Source organism: Salvelinus namaycush, chromosome 4 (assembly GCF_016432855.1).
Source record: "Salvelinus namaycush isolate Seneca chromosome 4, SaNama_1.0, whole genome shotgun sequence".
NCBI lineage: Eukaryota > Metazoa > Chordata > Actinopteri > Salmoniformes > Salmonidae > Salvelinus > Salvelinus namaycush.
The window spans coordinates 42,409,325-42,433,691 of NC_052310.1; the positions used below are offsets into that span (position 1 = coordinate 42,409,325).

At 43.6% G+C, this 24,367-nt stretch overlaps 1 protein-coding gene across 1 annotated transcript in view; it reads left to right on the forward strand.

Moving 5' to 3' along the window:
* The window catches only part of LOC120046546 (baculoviral IAP repeat-containing protein 6-like), a 147,300-nt gene extending 128,528 nt beyond the window's left edge, over positions 1-18,772 (forward strand). The window contains exons 69-73 of the mRNA XM_038991874.1: positions 2,201-2,362; positions 3,016-3,093; positions 5,614-5,802; positions 16,163-16,297; positions 17,505-18,772. Coding sequence (XP_038847802.1) covers positions 2,201-2,362; positions 3,016-3,093; positions 5,614-5,802; positions 16,163-16,297; positions 17,505-17,684 — 744 coding nt within the window. The 3' untranslated portion in view covers positions 17,685-18,772. The remainder of the gene's footprint in view (positions 1-2,200; positions 2,363-3,015; positions 3,094-5,613; positions 5,803-16,162; positions 16,298-17,504) is intronic.
* The last annotated feature ends 5,595 nt before the right edge of the window (positions 18,773-24,367 follow it).

The window sequence follows — 24,367 nt, forward strand, 5'->3', positions numbered from 1 at the left end:
GTGTGTGTGTGGGAGGGAGGGAGGGAGTGTGTGTGTGTGTGTGTGTGGGGGGGAGGGAGTGTGTGGGAGTGTGTGTGTGTGTGTGTGGGGGGGAGGGAGAGTGTGTGTGGGGGGGAGGGAGAGTGTGTGTGATGGGGAGGGAGAGTGTGTGTGTGGGAGGGAGGGAGAGTGTGTGTGTGATGGGGAGGGAGAGTGTGTGTGTGGGAGGGAGGGAGAGTGTGTGTGTGGGGGGGGGGGAGGGAGAGTGTGTGTGTGGGAGGGAGGGAGGGAGGGAGGGAGAGTGTGTGTGTGGGAGGGAGGGAGAGTGTGTGGGTGGGAGGGAGGGAGAGTGTTTGTGTGGGAGGGAGGGAGAGTGTGTGGGAGGGAGGGAGGGAGGGAGGGAGAGTGTGTGTGGGAGGGAGGGAGAGTGTGTGTGGGAGGGAGGGAGAGTGTAGTGTGTGTGTGTGGGAGGGAGGGAGGGAGAGTGTAGTGTGTGTGTGGGAGGGAGGGAGAGTGTGTGTGTGTGTGTGGGAGGGAGAGTGTGTGTGTGTGTGTGTGTGGGAGGGAGAGTGTGTGTGTGTGTGTGTGTGGGAGGGAGGGTGTGTGTGTGTGGGAGGGAGAGTGTGTGTTTGGGAGGGAGAGCGAGTGTGTAAAGGCTGTGTGTAAAGTTGTTTGAAGAGTAGGATGAAGATGGTTTCATATAAACCTGGTGTGTTTCCCTGTACTGACACAATGAAAATGCAGATCATTATGCATTTATGTTCCTTACTACATTCCTCCTGCCCAATCACAGGTAGGCCTGGAGATGAGTAAATCAGCTATTTTCTGCAGTAGCCCTTTCTATTATACAGTAACAAGTGCAGTGTTTCCCCTATACTAAATTTTAGCAGCACCGGGCCGGCACTGCTATATAGTTGCCACCATTCTAATAAATATGATGGTAAAATGTTTTCAGTATATTTTTAAATGATCATCTTTGAGAACTAACGACTAGGGGATAATCTAAAATTCCAAAAATGGCATGGGGCCATCATTTGATTTTATGAGTGACTCATAAGAACATTGCATAATCCATGGCAAAATGTGTAGAATTGCAGGAAATGAGCTTTAAAACAGCTAAATTGTCTCTGCGGCCTCTACAATTTGCGGTCGGAGGCTGCTCCGTTGGCCACAGCCACTACCACACCCCGCCACCCCCACACTAACTTTGCCACCACTGCTATAAAAAAAAATCCGAAAGGTAAACGCTGAAGCGTGAAGTTAAATTCAACGTGTTTTATTGAGTAGAGGTGTGAATATCCGGGTCGGGGTTTTGTGCAGAAAGTATACAAAATGGGAACAGGCGTCCTGGGTGGACGGGGCAAGCCCCAATGTATCACGATACTACTCAGTATTGTGAAACTTGGCCTGGTATCACGTCATTAGTACAATCTTGGTGTTGTGACAACCTCATTACAATTTTCTAGCAATTTACACATATTTTCTGCGTGTTTCTGTGCATATAATTTTTTGGGGGGCCCTCACCAGTTTGCATCCCTGGCCCTTCCTCCTTGGTCTAGATAGTGTCTCTCTGAGCTTGGCCCCCACAGAAACTCTGAAAGGGTTTTTTGTTTTAAAAAGCCAGAGCCAAATGCTCTTGAAACAAGGTCTCGGTGCAGTGGGTTTCAGATCAGATTAGCCCTCCGCTGTCAGGGCCTTCTGCGAGCGGCTAATGCAGTAAATCACAGCCCCCCCATTCGGGCATGCTATCCTTGAGCCTGAATACCTGTGACTAGCTAATAACCCGCTACTCAGCGCGTGTGAGCAAAGAACAGAGCAGAGGGGGGAGTGCGGGCTACCTCCCCACAAGGTTTTCCCCTGTATCGATCAGACCGAGCCACTTATACAGACAAAAGGTCTTTAGTTCCTGGTCACTGAAAGCACAAGGATATTCCTGCAGAATTACCAAGATCCCTTTTCCCTTATTTGATCCTTTTTGGGATCTTCCCAAGCCTGTCCGTCTGTCTGCTGTTTCTTTTCTTTTCCACTTCCTGTGGTCTCCTTGATTGATTAGCTAATCTCATTTTAGTGTGGAAATGAATTGGATTTCTATAATAGCCACGAGATATTCAGACAAAAAATGCTGTCCTTTTGTGTCAGCCACCTCTAGTGGTAATGGGTGTGTTGAAGAAAAAAGGGGGTAGTGAATTGTCATTAACCCCTTGTGGTCTGTGTGTTGCAGGTTCTCATCACTGGCCCGGCAGACACGCCGTACGCCAACGGCTGCTTTGAGTTTGACGTGTACTTCCCCCAGGACTACCCCAACTCCCCGCCCCTGGTCAACCTGGAGACCACCGGGGGACACAGCGTGCGCTTTAACCCAAACCTCTACAACGACGGGAAAGTGAGTCCCATATAGTTACTCAGGGTTAGGGGGTTGGTGAGGAGTTGGCTCAACTGCCTAGCTTTTAATCAACAGTTTAAGTGTTGGGGGTGTGGTTCATTTAGTGAAAAATGTTTACCGTCCCTTCAACTTTTGGCTTTCCACAAAAATATGTCACATTTGAGTGTATATTCAGCACCAGTCTGTTCAGAGTGATCCCTCTGTGGCACCATCAACCTGTTAACCTCACAGCTTGGAGTGGAGAGAGAGAGAGCTTGATTTGAGTAGCCTTCCCTTCACACTAGTTTATTTTCGGTGTGTTGCCAAAATGAAGAAGAAGCGCACTATTCCCCCCCCCCCCCCCCCCCCCCCTCCCCTGGTGAAAAGCCGTGAAGGTGCTGGAGCCTGCCTCATCTGTTCTTCCTCATTAGGAAGGCTCTGACAAGGAACATCTATTTTCATAATGGAAGGAGACAGCTGCTCTAAGAATTACTGTGGGCTTTCTACAGCAGAGGTAGCACTCTGGTGAGGAGGCCAGGGCAAACTGCTTCTCAGCTTTCCCTCTGAATGAGGGATGGATTGAGGGGTGGATGGGTAGGAGGGAGGGCCTGTGGATGTTTACCTGACAGTCGTTCACTTGTCTTCAACCCTTGATCTGTTTCTGTCTTCTCCAGGTGTGTTTAAGTATCCTCAACACCTGGCACGGGAGACCAGAGGAGAAATGGAACCCTCAGACCTCTAGCTTTTTACAGGTGAGACAGAAATCCACTGTACTATACCTCCACCACCCTTTCATGGGTCTGTGTTTGTTTGGTTGTTTCTGCTGTCAATACCCGAGTCCATCTCCATCAGTTGTTGGTGATGTTTGATCATCAGCCTGTGTCTGTGACCACAGGGTGTGTATTAATAGGTGGCTGTTTTGACAGGTGCCATGAAAGATCCTCCATACTGTAAAGCCATCAATAGAGTTTATGTTGGCGTGTGTGTTGTTTTTAATTTATTTAACCATTATTTAACTAAGCAAGTCAGTTTTGAACAAATTCTTATTTTCAATGATGGCCTACCCCGGACGACGCTGGGCCAATTGTGCGCCGCCCTATAGGACTACCAATCACGGCCGGTTGTGTTACAGCCTGGAATTGAACCAGGGTCTGCTGCGCCACTTGGGAGCCCAAGGCAATACCATCTCGACACCAATCACTCTGAGCTGGGCTGCTAAGGGGTTTTATCACCAGCTTTATCGTTGACTGCCAGTCTGTAGTTTGTGTCACACTGGTAGAGACCTTGGGGCAAATCTCAAATAACACCCTATTCCCTATATAGTTCACTACTTTTGAGTAGTGCACTTGCACTATATGCGAAATGGGGTGATATGATTGTCTGAAGTAGTACACTGTATATGGAATATGGTGTCATTAGAGCAACAGCCCTTGGGTCGGAATGGACAAAAGTACCCGCAAAACACCAGTCTCAACGTCAACAGTGAAGAGGCTACTCCAGGATGCTGGCCTTCTAGGCAGAATTGCAAAGAAAAAGCCATTTCTCAGACTGGCCAATAAAAATAAATATTAAAGATGGGCAAAAGAACACAGACACTGGACAGAGGAACTCTGCCTAGAAGGCCAGCATCCCAGAGTAGCCTCTTCACTGTTGACGTTTGGACTGGTGTTTTGCGGGTACTATTTAATGAAGCTGCCAGTTGAGGACTAGTGAGGTGTCTGTTTCTCAAACTAGACACTAATGTACTTGTCCTCTTGCTCAGTTGTGCACCGGGGTCTCCCACTCCTTTCTATTCTGGTTAGGGCCCGTTTGCGCTGTTCTGTGAAGGGAGAAGTACGCAGCGTTGTACCAGATCTTCAGTTTCTTGGCAATTTCTCGCATGGAATAGCCATCATTTCTCAGAACAAGAGTAGACTGGCGAGTTTCAGAAGAAAGGTCTTTGTTTCTGGCCATTTTGAGCCTGTAATCGAACCCACAAATGCTGATCCTCCAGATACTCAACTAGTCTAAAGATAGCCAGTTTTATTGCTTCTTTAATCAGAACAACAGTTTTCATCTGTGCTAACATAATTGCAAAAGGGTTTTCTAATGATCAATTAGCCTTTTGAAATGATAAACTTGGATTAGCTAACACAACGTGCCATTGGAAGACAGGAGTGATGGTTGCTGATAATGGGCCTCTGTACGCCTATGTAGAAAATCAGCCGTTTCCAGCTACAATAGTCAATTACAACATTAACAATGTCTACACTGTATTTCTGATCAATTTGATGTTAATTTAATGGACAAAAAAATTGCCTTTCTTTCAAAAACAAGGACATTTTTAAGTGACCGCAAACTTTTGAACGGTAGGGTATATGTAGCAGAAAAGCTGTAAAAAAAAATATTTCAAAAAGTGCTATTTGTCCTCTGAAGGGGGGAGGGAAAGAGTCATTTTCTGTGGATATTGATCTGGCAACAAGCCTAGCTAGAGTCCTTTAGAAATGGTTCCCTTTTCTAATTCCCTCATTTTCAGTGTTGGAGAGTTCATAGAGATGTCTCCATTGATTATCATTCTAGTTGGTGTCTGCCAGATCAATAATGGAAATAGCAGGCTGAATGGCGATATGGTGGAATCAAGTCAAAATCAGCTGGCCCTGATATTGGTCCTGATATCTAGTTGCGGTGAGCAGGTTGGGGAAGGGTGGGGGCTAGGAGAGGGTAGAAAGGTCACCAGGGTCTGAGTTAGTAGACAGTGTCCCTTGGCAGTCATACAGTATCAATTTCTTCATCTCCACTGATGGTTGAGGTAAGGATTGGGGTAATCTAGATCTATTGTTAGGCTGACAGCTATTTGACCGTCAGGATACACGTTGAGTGTTGTCCAGCTTGGCCTGGCAGACAGGCAGGCAGCCGTCCAGCTAGTGTCTGGCTCTGTGGTTAATATATGCTGGGCGGTGTGATGTAGCGAGCCGTGTACCCAGTCTCCTTGAGACAGCCCGGGGTATTAATTGAATTGTTAATAAAAATCATGCTTTTGTCTGACGCTCCCTTAGTGTCCCCCATACATTCTGCTGCGTTGCTCATTGTGGTCTCTGCAATGTTCTCACCTATCCCCCTGCTTTTGTCTCCTCCAACTTTTCTTGCTCTCTTATCGCTCTTGCTCCCCCTCCTCTCTCTTTCTCCCCACACACCCCCTTTGGTAACCTCCCTACAAGTGGCTGTATGTGTATTTTGTAATGATCAAATATATTCCATTAATCTCTCTCCTCCCCCTCTCTCTCGCTCTACAGGTGCTGGTATCGGTGCAGTCTCTGATCCTGGTGTCGGAGCCCTACTTCAACGAGCCGGGCTACGAGCGCTCACGCGGAACCCCCAGCGGCACGCAGAGCTCCCGCGAGTACGACGGAAACATCCGTCAGGCCTCCGTCAAGTGGGCCATGCTGGAGCAGTTACGCAACCCCTCGCCTTGCTTCAAAGAGGTGAGCGGTTAAATCTCTTTTGTCCCTAACCCCCCCCCATACTATCCTACAGTGGCTCACCCTTTCGTACATACAATTAGGCTACCCCGCAGGTTCCCTGACACCTCAACCTGGCCCACGCCAGTGTTTAATGGCTCTCAATTCTACTGTAGTATCGTTCTTTGTCATGACAAAGCATTACGCTCACCATGCTCCCTTGTTACAGTAGCAACCAGCCTCTGCACACAAAAAAAACCGGCAGATAAAGGACAATAAATTGTCTCCTTTGGGACGATATTAGGATAGTGGCAGATAATAAATTCACTGTTTACTATTTCCCAGGTAGATCATATCGCTATTTTTTTAAATTTCCTCCTGTCCTTGACACGGGCCGTGCAGGCTGATAGCGTGGCAGATAGCGATCAGTCACCAACTCTGCTTAGAGAGAAGGGGGAGGGAGGGGAAGATGGTGCCTAGAAAGAGAGGGCGGGGGGTAGTGAGAAGCATAGGGAGGTTGGGAGGGGAAGAGGGCGGGGGTCTAGGGAAAGAGTGATGCAGAGGGAGTTTGGGAGGTAGAGGGAGAAAGTAGAAAGAGGAATGGGAAGATGGAGGGACAGAGTGAAGCAGAGGGATGGGAAGATGGTGCGGAGGCGGCGGGAAAGAGTGAAACAGAGGGAGGTTGGGAGGTAGAGAGCAGTAGAAAAAGAGAGGAAAGAGGTGTTTCTAATGAATTCCTCCAGACTGGGGAGGCGGGTGTCAGTGTCGCATACAGCCCTGTGTGGGTGCTGCTATCTGATGGCGGGAACTAGGGAACCACAGACAGGTCAAAACCGCTCCAGTTTGGCTCCTAACGTGCTATATCTAATCACTCACACTGCGAACAGATAGAAGTCAGCATCCGATATTCCACTCACTCTGTTGCTCCTCTGTCACACTGTAGCTCATGGGAGCTTCATGACACGGCAACAAATAACTTCTTCATAATGCCATTGTCATTGGCTTTGCTTTGTTGTTCACCTGTGTGTGTATGCACGCGCGCACACAGCCAACATCGATTAAAATATTGGATTCTGGTAATGTAGTCCTGGATGAAAACACGGAATTAAATTAAGATCCCAGATGCTTGCTGCTCTGCCAAGCAACCTCTGCTTTGCCAAACAGTAATGTATTTTCCGGTCTCTCTCTACCTGCAATCAGAAAAGAGAGGACGTCTGTCTGTGGGTCTCAACCTGAGCCTCCGGACCAATGTTTTCCTTCAACTAGACATCATTTAGCAGGCCGTCAGACGCTGGTGATTAGCCCTGTTAGCTGGCCAGGCTGGGGAGACAGTGGGGATGTGGAATTTTGGAAAGCACTGCCATGTCCTTTCTGTCATTTGTATAGAGAGACCGGGAGGGAAGCCAGACTGAAATATTATGGAGGCTAGTCCAGAATCTATTGGCCCCGTGTTACCCCATTTTATAGATATAGAACCATACCCGTCTCCCCCGAAATATAGATTTACGGAATTACCTAGAGAGATGCATCAAACCAGGGGAACACATTAACAGAGAAGAATTAGATGTATAGTTTGGGGAATAGTTAAAGACAATTGGTCTCCATTGTTTAAGTTGGTCTATTGAGGTAGAGGTACTGTTGAAGTACATTGTGTGTGTGTTCCACACAGCCAAACTCGTGTCACCAGCTCCCAGTATTATCCCATGCTCTGTGGTAGAAGGGTGGCGGTTTCTTTTTCGGGTCCCAGGGACAAAATCGTCAGCTGTAGTATGGTATAGCAGCCTTTGTAATCAAACAGAGTTCTGACATCAGTGGCTCAATATGAAATGGACCATGGGAGCTGGGAAAACCAGCATGCCTCTACAATACTGCCCGAGTGCCCTCCTGAAATTCAATTAGGCTCATGTGACACTCCTGAGTTGCCCTTTACCCGTCTAAGCCCAAAACTGTCCGCAAACATTGGCGAGCTATACTGCCCTACAAAGGTGAAATGTAGAAACTACGAATTTGGTCAGAAATCTTTGATCTGTTGTGATGTATATTATCTGATTAATGTGGCATTTTGTTTCTTGACACAAAAATGAAGCCAGTCGATCAGAAAACATCATGAAGTACCAGAAATTGCTTTCTGTCAGATTTTGCCGTTACATTTTTTACTTACTTTGCCTTTGTAGGAAGAATAGCCGTGGCACACACGCATACAGTACTATTGCCTCCGTGTTGATGGTGCATCAAGCTCAGCGTGGTCTCTTTCCGATCTCATGTGAACCGTGAAAGCGTTGACACCATAGACATTTATTTTTGGGGCCGGGGGATTATGTGTGAGATTTCCACAGTTTTTATGCCCTATTTATAGTCTGAGATGAAGAATAAAAAGCAACCTTGAATAATGCAGCAGGAGATTGTCAGGTGGTGTTAGGAACAACAGGTCGGCCGCTGAAATCTAGTTCCCAGTGTGTGTGAGAGCCGAGGGGTGTCCGCGCGCACAGCCGGCTCTAGTGTGAGTAGGTTATTAGGGGAGGCGGTGCTGTGGGTGACATCCAAAACCCACCCCTCCCAAATCTCAGGAAAGGAGCGTTTTCTCTCCTCAGGAGCTTAGCGAGACCGACACCCCTGTCAGGCCACACAGGGATGGAGCTCATTACCACAGGGCTATCCACTGTTGTGTGGCAAGAGTACCACAGTACGAGTCATAATTACCTTAAAACCTAGTGGTCAAACAAAGGTTTCCAATAATTTTCCACCGTTCTTTTTTCCCCATAGGTGATTTTAGAAACACTTAAAATAAGGGCTGTGTTTCGGCTTAACCTGGCGTGACGTTTTCTTAACCCTGTAAATCTCTCTTGGACAAGGTGACTTATCAATATATTCGGCTCGATTTAAATAAAACGCTAATTAGCTGCTAATGTGGCTATCATGAAGAACTACAAATGCCATGGACCAGACTGCCGAATGGAGGCAAAGGTAAGAATCTCTGGATTAGCTATATAATGTTAGCTACATTTAGTATTGAATAAATTGGCTAAATTTCATTACATTGACAATTCTGTGAACTGTCTCCTGAAAGTTTGTTTTAATTGACACTACCTGTTAACAAAGGTGTCAGCTAGAGATTTGTAGTCTTTGTAGTCTTGCATGATGTCTACTTTGATGCTAATTATCATTTTCGAAACTGAGTAAATACAGCCGAATATATATTGATTAAATGAGTCTTGTCCGAGAGAGATTTACATGGTTATCAAAACGCCAGGGTAAGCCTACATAAAACACAGCCCATATTTTACGTTTTTCTAAAACCCCTATGGGAAAAATGAAATACGATTGGAACCATTTCCCTGTTTGAACGCCTGATTTTATGGCTATTACGACACTTCCACTGTGGGGGCTGTATGGTCATGAAAAGGGGTAAGTTATGGAAACCATTAAGAGAGGAGCGTGTTCTTGTCCTGACCTCTACCAGCCCTGACCAGGTGTATTATACAGTGTGATTGATTCACGGTTCAAGGACCTTTCCAGAGCAGATGGAGCTAGCTACCTTGCGTGTTCATTTATCATGTAAACAAGAGGAGGATGCATCCATGGCGGGACCGCGCACACACACACACACACGCACAGAGAGTGCAGCTCGCACACCCTGTCAAGGAAATTAGTCATTGTGTTGAGCACACTCCATTACGGTGCATTATTGATGGGTTTTAACAAGACACCTCTGCCCAGTGGGACCTATCGAGGCTGGGCCGTTGACTCCTCTCCTCTCTCTGTGTAACTTGCTAACCCAGCACAGCCTGGTTGAGAATACTGCTTTGTAGTCTAGCTGGAGGAGAGATAAGGCTCCTGTGTTGGGTTTCGTGACTGAGAGATGGGGAGAGAAAGCTTGCCTGGTTTTGGACACACACACGGAGCAGGGAAAGCCAAGAGTGGAGGAGCGATGTGCCACAGCCACCGGGGTTTCCATGGCTACGCTGGGAAGGAAATTGATCATTGCCCTAATCTCCCTCCTTCCCTCCCATGGCCCAATTCTGTGGCAGCGACTGCTTGCCTCTGCAGATGGGAAGAGTGTCAGTCAAAAGTGACGATGGGGGCTTTTTAAAATGTCACTGTTTAGTCACCAGGATCTGTGTGACTGAGTAGGACCTTTGACAATGGGGAGGGAGGGATTCTACAGGCGTGCCACTGAGCGTCTCCTCATCTTTGTCAGGATGACGCGGTGTCCGGGGCGATGATTGAGAATGCTGACATGAAGACAAACACACCGCTGGACCCGTTGTGTTGAGGTCAGCGTAAATAAACCTGAGCTGTTTTTCCATCAGGAGGCCATGCCATCTGCCGTGCCGCCTTTGCCCATTTGGGAAAGGAGGCCATCGTTCCCCTCTGCTGTGCCCACCCCCGCCTCAGTCCCAGCTGTAGTCACACACACGCACTCCCTCTCCGAATGGCGACAAGGCGTGTGACTGCAACTCCGAACACAACAAATCACTTTGATACTATTGCAACAATAAATCGTCATTGCCGGCAAATGAATTACTCCCAGTATATGCTCACCTAGAATGAATGGGGAGGGGGGTCCGAGACTAGGTTTGAGACCACCTCCCTAGCAGTTGACTATGGAGCAGATTTTAGTTATTCTAATGCTTATATACTGAACAAAAATATATATGTGGTCTGCAGTTGAGGCCAGCTGGACGTACTGACAAATTCTCTAAAACGACGTTGGAGGAGGCTTGTGGTAGAGAAATGAACATTCAATTCTCTGACAACCGCTCTGGTGGACATTGTCGCGGTCAGCATGCCAATTGCACGCTCCCACAAAACTTGAGACATCTTTGGCATTGTGTTGTATAACAAAACTTTACATTTTAAAGTGGCCTTTTATTGTCCCCAGCACAAGGTTCATCTGTGTAATGATCATCCTGTTTAATCAGCTTCTTGATATGCCGCACCTGACAGGTAGATGGGTTATCTTGGCAAAGGTGAAATGCTCACGAACAGGGATGTTAACAAATTTGTGCACAACATTTTAGAGAAATAAGCTTTTTGTGCGTATGGAAAGTTTATGGGATTGTTTTTTCAGCTCATGAAATATGGTACCAACACTTTACATGTGTGCGTTTATATTTTTGTTCAGTAGATTCATACCCAGTAGATTGTTCAGTAGACCCAATCAGTAGATTGTCATACCCATACCTTCCTTGGTACTCTAAATGACGCTGAGTATAATACAGCTAATTAGCCATGAAGTCATTGTGGATAGGCGCGTATTAGCAGCAAATTAGCAATTACCTTATCGTATATGCACTGCTAATTTGGTAAGATTTCGTTGATTGGAAAGGTGAAAGCAATACAATACATTCATTGTGTTCACCAATCCAGTCACGTAAGATCAATGGCGAGTAAGAAATGAAGTGAGGATGCATTTTTAAGGTAACGTTACTTGAATGAAGCCTAACTAATGATTTACCCCATAATCTTCTGCCCGAAGTAGTGATTTTTACCCCTCCAGAGGTTCCTGTTCTCTACTCGGTATGAACACTGAGAGGGGAGGCTGAAGTTGAGACTAGATGTGAGTGGGAGTATTTACAATGCTGTAGTCAATGTAGCAGACCTGAGCTCGCAGGGAAGCAGACCTGGGGCTGAGTGAGCATACAGCAGACGGGATGAAAACATTTATTTGAATGGCCACAGCATGATTCATACTCACCCTTGACCCCTGTGTGTGTGGAGCACATGGAAACATGCACACGTCTGCCCTCTGGAATAATGAGTGGACGGCAGCTCACCTAAAAGGTCACTTAATTTATCTGGAAATGGAGCACACAATCAACAGACCATGCCAGTGTGTGTACGTATGGGCATTTGTCTGGTTGTATTGAGTCTCTCTCTCACATGGATTGGTAATTTGTCAAGACGCCCTATTCTGATGGGTACACGTGTTCCATGTTCAGTGACTCTTGGATATGTACACAACGCTTTTCATCCATACCGTGATCGATGCGTGTACCGAAGTCACATGTGCACTGCCCTTCCAACACGAAACGCCCCTGGGTACTTAGGCATTTAGAAACGCTCACCAATTCAAAGCGACTATGTTAAATGGAGGTCTCCCACATAATGTCAGGCCTAGATCTGCCTTTCAATATAATATATTAGATTATATTGGATTTTAATCCTCAGTGTGGCACCAGCACATGATTTGGTTGCACCCATTTTCTTATAATAAATGTATAATGACCTGGCCTGTGTCCCATAATGTGCCTGTGTTCCATACAGAACCAGCCTCATAATGACGAGCCAAACCCCTTATGTTCTTACATTGCAGAATTTGATAATACTTGATACCAAAACAATACCACGGCAACAACAAAATAAAGTGGGGAGAGGGACTTTTATAAAATAGGAAAAAATTAGTTTAGTAGTTTAGCTCCCAAATCACTTTTTTGTTGTGAAAAACAACATTGGATGTTCCAGGTCGACAACAATGCTTAAACCACATCAGAGGAACAAGTTTCGAAGTCCGGGGGAAAATCAGAGATTTAAAAAAATTCTGTAGTTACCATTTAATTCAAGTGCTCACCAGCCAGACTGTTTGGCTAGCTGTGTTTCTTTAGCCGTAAGCGGCATGTGAGTTTCAAGTTTGGGGAAGCTAATATTTTTATAACTTTTATAATAAAGCATTCCATGCATCATCGCATTTGCGGACTTATGTGTAGATTGGATGGTCATAATTTAGGCTAATAATATAACTCAATCACTGTTTGTAAAAAATAAAATAAAAGACAGTTCAATGCATGGCTGAGCTGGTAGGGGAGTAGAGTAGGCCTAGGCTATAGGCAACAGTATATCAGATGCTTTTCTTGGCCCTGTTATGGACACATTTCATGCAATTCTACTATACTTTGTATGACTGGAGAATAATCCAGACATGACATTAGAATAATCTTTTTTTCAATACAACAAAAATGACAGGGTAGCCTACTCTGCTGACACTGACAGAGCAATAGAAATGACGTCTGATCCATGTACATTAATAGGCCTATGAGAAGGGAAGCCTACAATATGACATTAATCTAACCTGGAGGAGGAAATTAACTTGAGTGGCATTTACCCAACAATGATAGTGAATATGCTCGCTCACTGGGATATGGCCGATGCTCTCCACTGATGCCAATAAGATTGAATTTAAATTGAGAATTTTGATAACTATGAAAGAGATTAGTAATTTTGTCATTACAGCAATAGCCATTTTCTTTACAAACTGATTCAATATTGTGACATACCTGGCTTGGGCGCCTGTACTTTTCACTGGCAGTCGCAACACAGTTGTACACACTGCCGAAATTGCGTCCTATTCCGACTGTAAGACAATGGGATTAAACTTTTTTTTTTAAGAAGCTAATGATCCTCTGTGGCCAATTCATGGTTTCTGGTGTAGTAGCATATTTTGAATATATATATATTTTTTCTGTGTAGACAGGAGTAGGCTATATAATTTTGGCAATTAGACTGCTTCCCCTAAAGTCAATTTATGTCGGTAGTGGACTTGTGATGGAGTTTTCAAAACTAATGGCCTCTGGATTGATGCAAATAATCATGATTCTGCCAGGTAGGGATAGGCTACTTTGTAGTTTCCTTTTAATTGCCGTTCAATCTAGCATCGCTAACGGCTACACAAAGTGGTAGACATATAAGCCCTACACACGCTGCACAGACGGGCATTTCCGTGCCGTTGTGACCTCCTTCAGAATGTTGGTTTATTTTTGGTCAATTGCACATTACTGTTTGAATAAATAATTATACTTCGTTTTTGTCATAATTTGCACACAAAAAAAAAAAAAACGTGACCAGGTGGATGTAGTGACAGCCAGGCTGAAGAGGCTGACTGGAGCACATCCCTGCTGTGACGTCAGAGAGACCCGGTGATGCGTGAAGCGTATTAAACTTGACTGAGAGAGCAAGTTGCCAGTCAAGCCTGCTCCATTAAAATACAGAACTGCATCCCAATCATTAGGACTATCTAGATCGCCACACGGTTTATACTACTAGGCTATCTTAATATTGGTGTGTGTGGAGAGCCAATTCTACCCCTGGGGGTTTCGTCTCGCATTTGTGATTTGGTGGCTCATTTCTTTAGCGGGCGTTTAAAATAAAAAAGTGTAATGCCAGTCGCGCGGACTAATTTATCCCTTTACTCATGTTTCTGGATAATCCAGGTTTTTCGATTTTGGTTTCAATATATTTTTTTTAAATTATATATTAACTGCATTATGTGGTTTGAATGCTGCAACAGCACAGAATAGAACAATTATTAAAAGTCCCATGATGGTAGTGACTGCCCATTACTGCTTATCACTTATTTACCATCATTTATTCACACTACTTTATTTCAGTTGTGTACATTAGATTTGTTTCATTTGATTTGGTTTATTATTTCACTCCAAGTCATCTCTAGAGAGCTGCTGCTTATGCTGTCTGACAAAATCACTTTTTTAGTAATTCTTCAACGTAAATAAGGCACTGCTCTTATCCCTCTTGATGCCAATCTTCTCTCGCACTCTGTCTGCACAATAACCTGACATAGCATGCATAAAAGAACCACAGACCAGACCAGTAGGCACCCAATGTATTATGGTCATTGTAGTTAATTACCAAGTTTATGTAGAATATTGGCCTGTTGGAAACTACAACTCCCTACTACATCGCATAGTTTGGGCTTGATCGGATTTATCTATAGAGAAGGAAAAAATCATGGAATTCAAATAATTGAACCAATGTCAATTAGTTGTTTGAAAAATAACCGACATAACGGTTAATCGCTCAGCACTATTAGATTGTAGACTTACATGGTCTCAGAATATTGATTCCGTTGTTGTAAAGATGGGGAGAGGTCTGTCTTTGATAGAGAGGATCTGCTTTGTTAACATCACATGCAACCAAACAAGTTCTGCAAGCTCTGGTTTTGTCGCATCTTGGCTATTGCCCAGTTGTATGGTCAGGTGTGGAAAAAATTACCTAGAAAAGCTGCAGCTGGCCCAGAACAGCTGGCCCAGCAGCACGTCTGGCCCTCAAATGTACAGAGAGGGGCCTATGTCAATAACATGCATGTCAGTCTCTCCTGGTTCAGAGTAGAGGAGACAATTACTGCATCACTGCTGGTCTTTCTAAGAAGTACTGACATGCTGAAAGTACTGAATTGTCTGGGCAAAACATAGCTCAAAAATGTATACGTACCCTACAAGACACGCAATCAGGGGTCTCTTCACAGTCCCCAAGTCCAGAACAGTGGCTGGGAGAAGCTTTCTTTTCTCATGTTTATTATGTAAAAAAAAATTGTCATATGTAGTGTTCTTAGTTCAAATTTGTGTTGCTGTTCTTGTCCATTAGAACATGACAAAATACAGAACACTATGTTTTGTGTGGATCCCAGGAAGAATATCTGCTAGTTCTTCAACAGCTAATGGGGATCTGAATTTAAAAATAAATAACAATCACAGAAATCACTCTGCTTATCAGTCCATTTGGCGTAAAGTTCTTATACATACCCAGCATCTCAGGATCTGTGCAGACCTAGAGAACTCAGTCAAGGGAGACATCATAGCACTTCTCCTCCAAAACATTTTCAGTGGCGAGATGGCGCTTCTGTTTGTTAACGCTCCACTTCAAAGGACTGCAGATATCCAACTCCCTTCCCAGTCAGTGAAACAAGCAGTCCTCTTGCTGCTTCCTGCTGCAGAGGAGAACTTTCAGAGGTTATGCTTTTCTTCACAACATCCTGCTTTTTCAGCTTCATAAACTTACCAATTGGGTAGGGAGAAGAGTTGAGGCAAGGTCTGTGCTATCCGGGATCCTTGGGATATACCTACCCCATTGAAGTTGTCATTTTAAAATTGTACGGGTTAAGGTAGGGGTTTATGGTGTAGTGTAGGGATCCCGGATAGCACTGACCGTTACGGCACCTGCAGTGGCCTGATCAGAAATTTGCCCAAAAAATAAATATTAGTTTCACTGCGCTCACCAATTGTCCTTTCCAGTATGAACCATGGGAAATTTAATCCAAAACTTGCTGGCTCTCATTTCACTATTGCATAATCTGGGCCATAGGACAGCAGTTCAGTAATGTTATATTAGGATCAATTGAAGGAAGAACAAATGGAAAATTTGATTGAATTATATTTTCATTATGGTCATTTTCCTTATCCAGTGTGTCATGGATGCAACGTTTACATTTCTCAGCATATTTCAAGCATTCTAACTAGGTCCCAGAGGTTTTCCTGGTCAGGAAAAACTCATGGGCCCTACTAAATGGCCATAAACTAGAGATGAGTTTCGGTAATGATGACCTGCAGGTGTTGCATGTTTCTGAGTCTCATGGCTGTGTTGTAATCCCCAGGTGATCCACAAGCACTTCTACCTGAAGCGGGTGGAAGTCATGGCGCAGTGTGAGGAGTGGATCGCAGACATCCAGCAGTACAGCAGTGACAAGAGAGTGGGCCGCACCATGTCCCATCACGCTGCTGCATTGAAGGTAAACAAACACTATTCATCTACAGGAGACCTCGCGTTGTATCAGAATTTTGTCCTTCTCCACAGAAGTGAATACCCCATCCCCCTTTCACTTATATTTATACACACAGTCCTGGTTAAGGAAGTCTGAATTGGTTGCTCAGGAGGAGAGTGACATCCCTGGTGTTTTATGCATGGTGGACAGGCTTGATTCATGCATTAGCCGGCTTCCCCCTCTGACAGTCTCGAGGCAGCCATGGAGGAACAGATAAGGGGCCTGCGTCCTACTTCCCTAAGCTCACTGGCAGCCAGACTCTGTTCCTCTGGCTTTTAATAACCACAATTAATACCCAGTGTAAATAATCTCCCCGACACACTGATAAAGACGGAGGGGCCGCAGCACAGTGCTGTGGAAGCACTCAGTGCTGTTTTAAAGCAGGCCTACAGAGGTCTGTGTAGTCCCATTACCTTCATGGTTTTTCCTCTTGCTCTAGAAAACTGGTTCAGGTTCTGAAACGATGGGTTTGTTTTGGTGCACACTTTTTTTTTTTTTTTTGGTAAAACATTATTTAAGGTAAAGTGCTGGAAGTGGTCATTTTTCATTGGTTTACTGTATGCTCTCGTCACAGAGATACTCTGATTTGGCGCTGAGAAGGCAACTGGAATGGATTCATGTGAGCGCGAGTATTTTGGACAAACTTCAAGCTACAATATGTAACTTTTTGGGCGACCTGACAAAATTCACACAGAAATGTGAGCTCTTGATCTGTCATTCTCATTGAAAGCAAGTGTAAGAAGCGGTAGATCTGTTCTATGGGCGCTACTTATACGCTTCCTTTTTTAAAGTTTTGTTTTTGCGTCTTTTACTTTAGGTTTTGTACAACAGCTGAAAATACAATATTTTGTTTATAGAAAATATATTTTGCAATGATTTAGATTATACAATGACTCTCTATACTACACTTGCTTGTTTTGTCACATAAACTGGAATTAGGCGAACATTTTAGCAACCAGGAAATGGCAAAGTGATTTCTGCATTGTGCATCTTTTTAAATGATGGGCTTGAAATTAGTATTGGTTTGGAAGAGTATTTAGAGTTCACAGGCCTTGTCATAATTGTTGGGTAGAGTATAAATCAGTTTCCTTGTAAGAGCCCATGTTTGTACTTGCCCCCTCACAGCAAATAGTAGCTCTGAACCCTGTGTCCTCTGTCCCTCTCCCCCATTCAGAGGCACACGGCCCAGCTACGAGAGGAACTGCTGAAGCTGCCCTGCCCCGAGGGCCTGGAGCCTGACGGGGAGGAGTTCTCAGAGAAGAGTGCCGCCCTCATGGTCAAAGAGCTGCCCAATCAGGATGCGGAGAAGCCGAGCGGCAGCCAAGACGGCCCCTGCAGTGAGGGCCTGCTATGAGTCCTGCCCTTCCCTGCACCCTTAGCCGCGGCTACTCCTCCTCACGACTATTACTATTGTTATTAAATAGACTTTGAAGGCTTTGAAGCACAAGCCACCATTTTGTCAATATTTGTATGTAAGAATCTAATTATGTAATAGCTGAAAAAAATAGGACAAAAAACAAGATGAGAATGAAACTGCATACAAACCAACAAAAATAAAACAAAACTCCGAACTATGCTATGCCCTTAAGGAAACAGTTGATAAACAAATTCTTTTATTTACCTGTAAAAGTGTAAACTTTTTGTGCTTTTTTTTTCAATTGTGAATTAACCACTGATTGGTATGTTATTAAACTTGTTTATGTATACATAATGACAGAGGGAATCACAGAATATATAAGGGAACTAGCATACCTTTAGAGAATGTTTAATGAATGTTAATTTCAAATTTTTTTGGGACTGTTAGCGCAAGAACAGTTGTAACCAAGAATGTATTGGTCATTCTTTAAGGATACTATTTAAAAGAAAAGAACACATACACTTTCCTGAATTTGAGAAATCTTCTGTTTGCCCATTGATTTCTACAGGATCCTGTAAACTTCAATAAAGGCTGAAATGGATGTTCTTAATTGCTATGATTACTTACCTTTTTTACAGGCTGTTAAAAAAAATTCACACTTTTTTGTTTGTTTTGTCCCTCACTAATTCTCAATGCAAGTTTAATAAATGCAACCTGTTTTACTTTGCCCGGATATATACACTGATCTGATTGTGTAGATGAGTGTATGTAAGATGTGCTTGGGATATGTATGTGAACGCTTCTGCATGTGTATGCGATTGTGTGTGTTCAACAATCCTCATAAGATACCAAGCTGCCATGTGCCTTTTTATCTACATTGACATCATACCACCAGATACTTTGAAAGAGTTTATTCACTGATTTATTTGAAATTTCTACACACAGATCATTCCACTGTTTGGCTAAAATCCCTTCATCTATTGTATGTTGATTCCAGTAAAAGAAAAAGCATTTTCTATTTTACTCAATCCCGGTTCAGTCACATACTCCTTTTGGTAGGACATTAAATGGAGCTTGAAAATGTTTATTGATTGTGCGAATGGTTCTTTCTGCATTTTTGAACAATACTTGGAATCTCTGGTCTAAAAGTATATATAAAGGAAAACATGGTACCAATCCACATAGGAGCGTGAGCTGCTACTGTACAGTCAGATGAGGCCCAGTGCTTTTTGCCAGTGCAGGGAAACAGGCCATCTACTGTATACGAGTAACATGTTTACATATACTTTTGTCTTTGCTGGTACAGTTTTGAGGTTGCAGATTGTTTCCATTGCTAGTTTGGCCTTCCACAACTGTCAGTCCTCTGAGGGTAGAGCCTTCCTAACCTCCTTACCATAAGCTAGATAAGCCTATATTCAGTGGTGGAGAAAGTACCCAGTTGTCATACTTGAGTAAAAGTAAAGCGACCTTCATATAAAAAATGACTCAAGTGAAAGTCTAAAAGTATTTGGTTTTAAATTTGCTACAGTACCAAAATTAAAAGTATAAATCATTTCAAATTCCTTAACCAGATGGCACGATTTCCTTGTTTTTTTATTTTATTTACGGATAGCCATCGGCACACTCCAACACATCATTTACAAAGGAAGCATTTATGTTTAGTGAGTCCGCCAGATCGGAGGCAGTAGGGATGACCAGGCATGTTTTCTTGATAAGTGTGGGAATTGGACCATTTTTCTGTCCCGCTAAGCATTCAAAATGTAACAACTACTTTTGGGTGTCAGGGATAATGTATGGAGTAAAAAGTACATTATTTTCTTTAGGAATGTAGTGGAGTTAAATTGTCAAAAATATAAATCGTAAAGTACCGATACCCAAAAATACCTACCTAATTAGTACTTTAAAGTATTTTTACTTAAGTACTTTATACCACTGCTTATATTGGCTTTTGCATTTTACTATCAAAACAATGTAATTACCAAAGTCAACATCCAGCTTGATTTAGTTTGAATCATGGCTGGCTGTATGTTGTTTTAGGTGTCTCCTAACCAAATAAAATTAATACATCTCAACAGTTTTATATGAAGACTGCACAACATTGAGACTCATTGAGAAACCTTTTCCTTTCCTGCTATCCCTTTCCCACAATGAACTCTGCCTTTGGGAATGACTGACAAAACTGTTGTACAGCAAACTTGGATACACAGGGATTATGGTGTAGAATGAAGGAGAATAACACGGTGGATGTGCTTCTGTGATTTAGCCCCCACTATGCATTTTTCATCCTATGCTTTAAACCTCACAGTGAAGTAGAGGGAGAAATGCCTTCTGGAAAATGCATTGAGTGTAAAGCACCGTATGGAGAATCTTTCACAACATGGTATGTGCCAATCCTATGGGCTACAGAGTACATACAGCAGGGGTTGAATGAATTTTTGGGAATCAATCCAAATGAAACACCTGAAATGTTGAAAGGTGAATTTGAGGCAGTTTGTTTTTGTCTCAAATTTCTTATTGCAAAATATTACCTTTTCCAAAATGTTTTGATAATTTAATTAATGTACAATTGTTTCTAGGGCACTGGTTTTCATTGTACATTTTTCCTTCCTTCTAACTTAAACCATCTTTTGTATTTTACCAGTAGATTGTGTTATTCACACAGCCCCTGGTTTGTTATAGGAGATGGTAGCCTCACTCAGCTTTTGGTGGTGTGGTTTGGTATCATTTAACCTTGGCAATGCAACCTTGCTAGCTATCTGCCAGTGTGCACAGACTTGCTTTCAAAGAAAGGTACTCTGTTTTGAAAGAGCCAAGCTCAGCCCTTTCCTGCAGGACTGATGAGGTAATGTTTCATGGCCTCCAAAAGTAGAAGAACAAGCTACAATCGGCTTCCAAACAGACATAATTCAGACTGCAACAATGAAAGTCAACATCTCCCTTATCTCCCCAAGCACGAACACACCTTCCTTTGTATACATTTATAGAGCAGTAAAAAACACGGGTGACTGGGGATTTTTTTAAACAATTTCTCTTCACACTGCTCTGGCAATCAATGTGAGAATAGTATGCGTGTTGGAGCTTTGGACATATGGTTTGGTAGCCTGAGCTTCAAACAGCATCTGCGCACTGCAGGTGTCACCGGTTGTCTTTAACAGCAAATCTTTTGTTTGTTTCCCCTGAAATAAAGTCTTGAAAATTACCTCTCATCAGTTGAACAGTGGCGTGTCCTTGACAGCTCTTTAAATTGGAAGCATGCCTCTGGAAAGGTAAATCACAGCCCTATTCACCATGGTCTTTCTTCTGTTCCTCAAAGCCACTCCAAAGAGCCTGTGAAGAATTCCATGACACGCTCAAGCACACTTCTCTTAAATGTAACGCACAAATAGGAGGAAGGGGGAGATGGAGCGGGGAGGGGAAAGGAGAACGAGTGGAGGAGAAAACAAACATTAGACTAGAGCCTCCCGTGCTTTGAGAAAAACAGCCGAGAGCTCTATCAATGCGCCATGCTGGCGCTCTGAATCATTTTGATGTTGTTTTTGTCTCATGTCAAACAGTAGGCTTACTCACTGGCTTTATCTCCAGGAGCAGCGTACGGTACTAGAGTAAACCACTGACAGTGGAGAAGAAAAGGTCAGCCAGCCATGGGATCATTTTCATTAAGAGTCCATGTGACTTAATGCCCTGCTCAAGGAAATATTTTGTGAGAAGCTCTGCACAAGTAAAGGCTATGACTATAGTAGTGCTTTCATGGTAATTGTTCATTAGTGGTGATGTTGTGGGGTCATGTTCATCACTACATCACTACTGTTCTTGTCCCATGAAAGAGCAAACAATAATGTAGGGTAATCAACATATTTCAAGTACAATCTGTCCTCTTGCTCCCATTTGAGGCACAGTACTACAGGTTTTGGTGGGGATAGGCAGTGCCTCACCTGAATGCTTCTAGTCAATCCCTGTAACTCATATGCCTCTTACCTGAAACGTTCCTTCTGCACACACACACACACACACACACACACACACACACACACACACACACACACACACACACACACACACACACACACACTCTAACACTAACTCCCTCTGGGAGCCACTTAGCATGATCAAGATAAATCACCCATCTGATTTTTATAAAGAGGAGAACCTTCCAATTACCCCTAGGATCCTACAGAAAGATGACAGTCAAATGCTCAAAGCGTTATGACACGACACAACCCATGTAGTCACCTGAGTAGTTATGTTGTAAAAAAAAATATTCTTTAGAAAATAAATACATTTTCATTACTATTGGTCTTCCAACCACTCAACCTTGAAACAAAACAGATACAGAGATGCCAGTTTCAGCTAGGGACAGTTCCTTCCATATACATTATATAATTTTTGGTTTGACCAGTGATTATCTGGAATCTGGGCTCTACTCAATTAAAATAAGATTACATTTCACTAACACATTTACAGTAGCCAGATCGCAGACAATAAAGGGAAAATAACCATGGCCCATGTGCAAAGCGCACAAGTGACTGCTATGCGAGTTAATTTAGCTAGTATTGATGGTTTAACAAGAGATCAGCTGGAGATAATCTGGTGGTTATCGATGGTTGCAATAGGCCCCAAAGTTTTAGATTGAGTTTTTAAGGTACTCTTAGGGCTGGTTTCCCAGACATTGATTTAGCCTAGTCAAATCAAATCAAATTGTATTGGTCACATACACATGGTTAGCAGATGTTATTGCGAGTGTAGCGAAATGCTTGTGCTTCTAGTTCCAACAGTGCAGCAATATCTAACATCTAACGATCTAATCTAATCTAACGATTCCACAATAACTACCTAATACACACAAATCTAAGTAAAGGGATGGAATAAGAATATGTACATATAAATATGTGGATGGGCCATGACCGACCGGCATAGACGAGATGCAATAGATGGTATAAAATACAGTATATACATCTGGGATGAGTAGGGCAAGATATGTAAACATCATTATTAAAGTGGCATTATTAAAGTGACTAGTGATCCATTTGTTAGAGTGGCCAATGATTTCAAGTCTGTATGTAGGCAGCAGCCTCTCTGTGTTAGTGATGGCTGTTTAACAGTCTGATGGCCTTCAGATAGAAGCTATTTATCAGTCTTTCGGTCCCAGAGAGACTGACCTCGCCTTTTGGATGGTAGAGGGGCGAACAGGCAGTGGCTCGGGTGGTTGTTGTCCTTGATGATCTTTTTGGCCTTCCTGTGACATCGGGTGCTGTAGGAGTCCTGGAGGGCAGGTAGATTGCCCCCAGTGATGTGTTGTGCAGACCGCACCACCCTCTGGAGAGTCCTGCGGTTGTGGGTGGTGCAGTTACCGTACCAGGTGGTGATACAGCCCAACAGGATGCTCTCAATTGTGCATCTGTGGAAGTTTGTGAGGGTTTTAGGTGACACGCCACATTTCTTCAGCCTCCTGAGGTTGAAGAGGCGCTGTAGCTGTTGCGCCTTCTTCACCACACTGTCTGTGTAGGTGGACCATTTCAGGTTGTCCGTGTTGTGTATGCCGAGGAACTTGAAACGTTCCACCTTCTCCACTGCTGTCCTGTCGATGTGGATAGGGGGGTGATCTCTCTGCTGTTTCCTGAAGTCCATTATTATCTCCTTTGTTTTGTTGACGTTGAGTGAGAGGTTGTTTTCCTGACACCACACTCCGAGTGCCCTCACCTCCTCCCTATAGGCTGTCTTGTCGTTGTTGGTGATCAAGCCTACTACTGTTATGTCGTCTGCAAACCTGATGATCGAGTTGGAGGCATGCATCGCCATGGAGTCATGGGTGAACAGGGAGTACAGGAGGGGGCTGAGCACGCACCCTTGTGGCGCCCCAGTGTTCAGGATCAGCGAAGTGGAGATGTTGTTTCCTACCTTCACCATCTGGGGGGGCGGCCCGTCAGGAAGTCCAGGACCCAATCGCACAGGGCGAGGTTGAGACCTGCACCAGCAAGCTTAATAATGAGGTTGGAGGGTACTATAGTGCTGAATGCTGAGCTGTAGTCATATTAGTCCTGGACTAAAAAGCACTGTCAATGGAAATTCTCTGTTGAACATACTTTTTAGTCAAGGACTAGGCTTAATCTGTGTCTGAGAAACTGCCCCTTATTGTCTAATGGATTGTGTACAATATCACAGGACTCATGATGTACTGTTTATCCACTTGTAAAACTGATAGGGCTAATAAAGCCATTATGATACTACTTACACTATCAGTCAAAGGTTTAGACACACCTACTCATTCAAGGGTTTTTCTTTATTTTTACTATTTTCTACATTGTAGAATAATAGTGAAGACATCAAAATTATGAAATAACACATATGGAATCATGTAGTAACCAAAAAAGTGTTAAACAAAGGTAGTGAGGTAGTCACCTGGAATGCAATTAACAGGTGTGCCTTGTTATAAGTTAATTTGTGGAATTTCTTTTCTTCTTAATGCGTTTGATCCAATCAGTTGTTGTGACAAGGTAGGGGTGATATACAGAAGATAACCTTATTTGGTGAAAGACCAAGTCCATATTAAGAACAGCTCGAAAAAGTAAAGAGAAACGACAGTCCATCATTACTTTAAGACATGAAGGTCAGCCAATCCGGAAAATTTCAAGACCTTTGAAAGTTTCTTCAAGTGCTGTCACAAAAACCATCAAGTGCTGTGA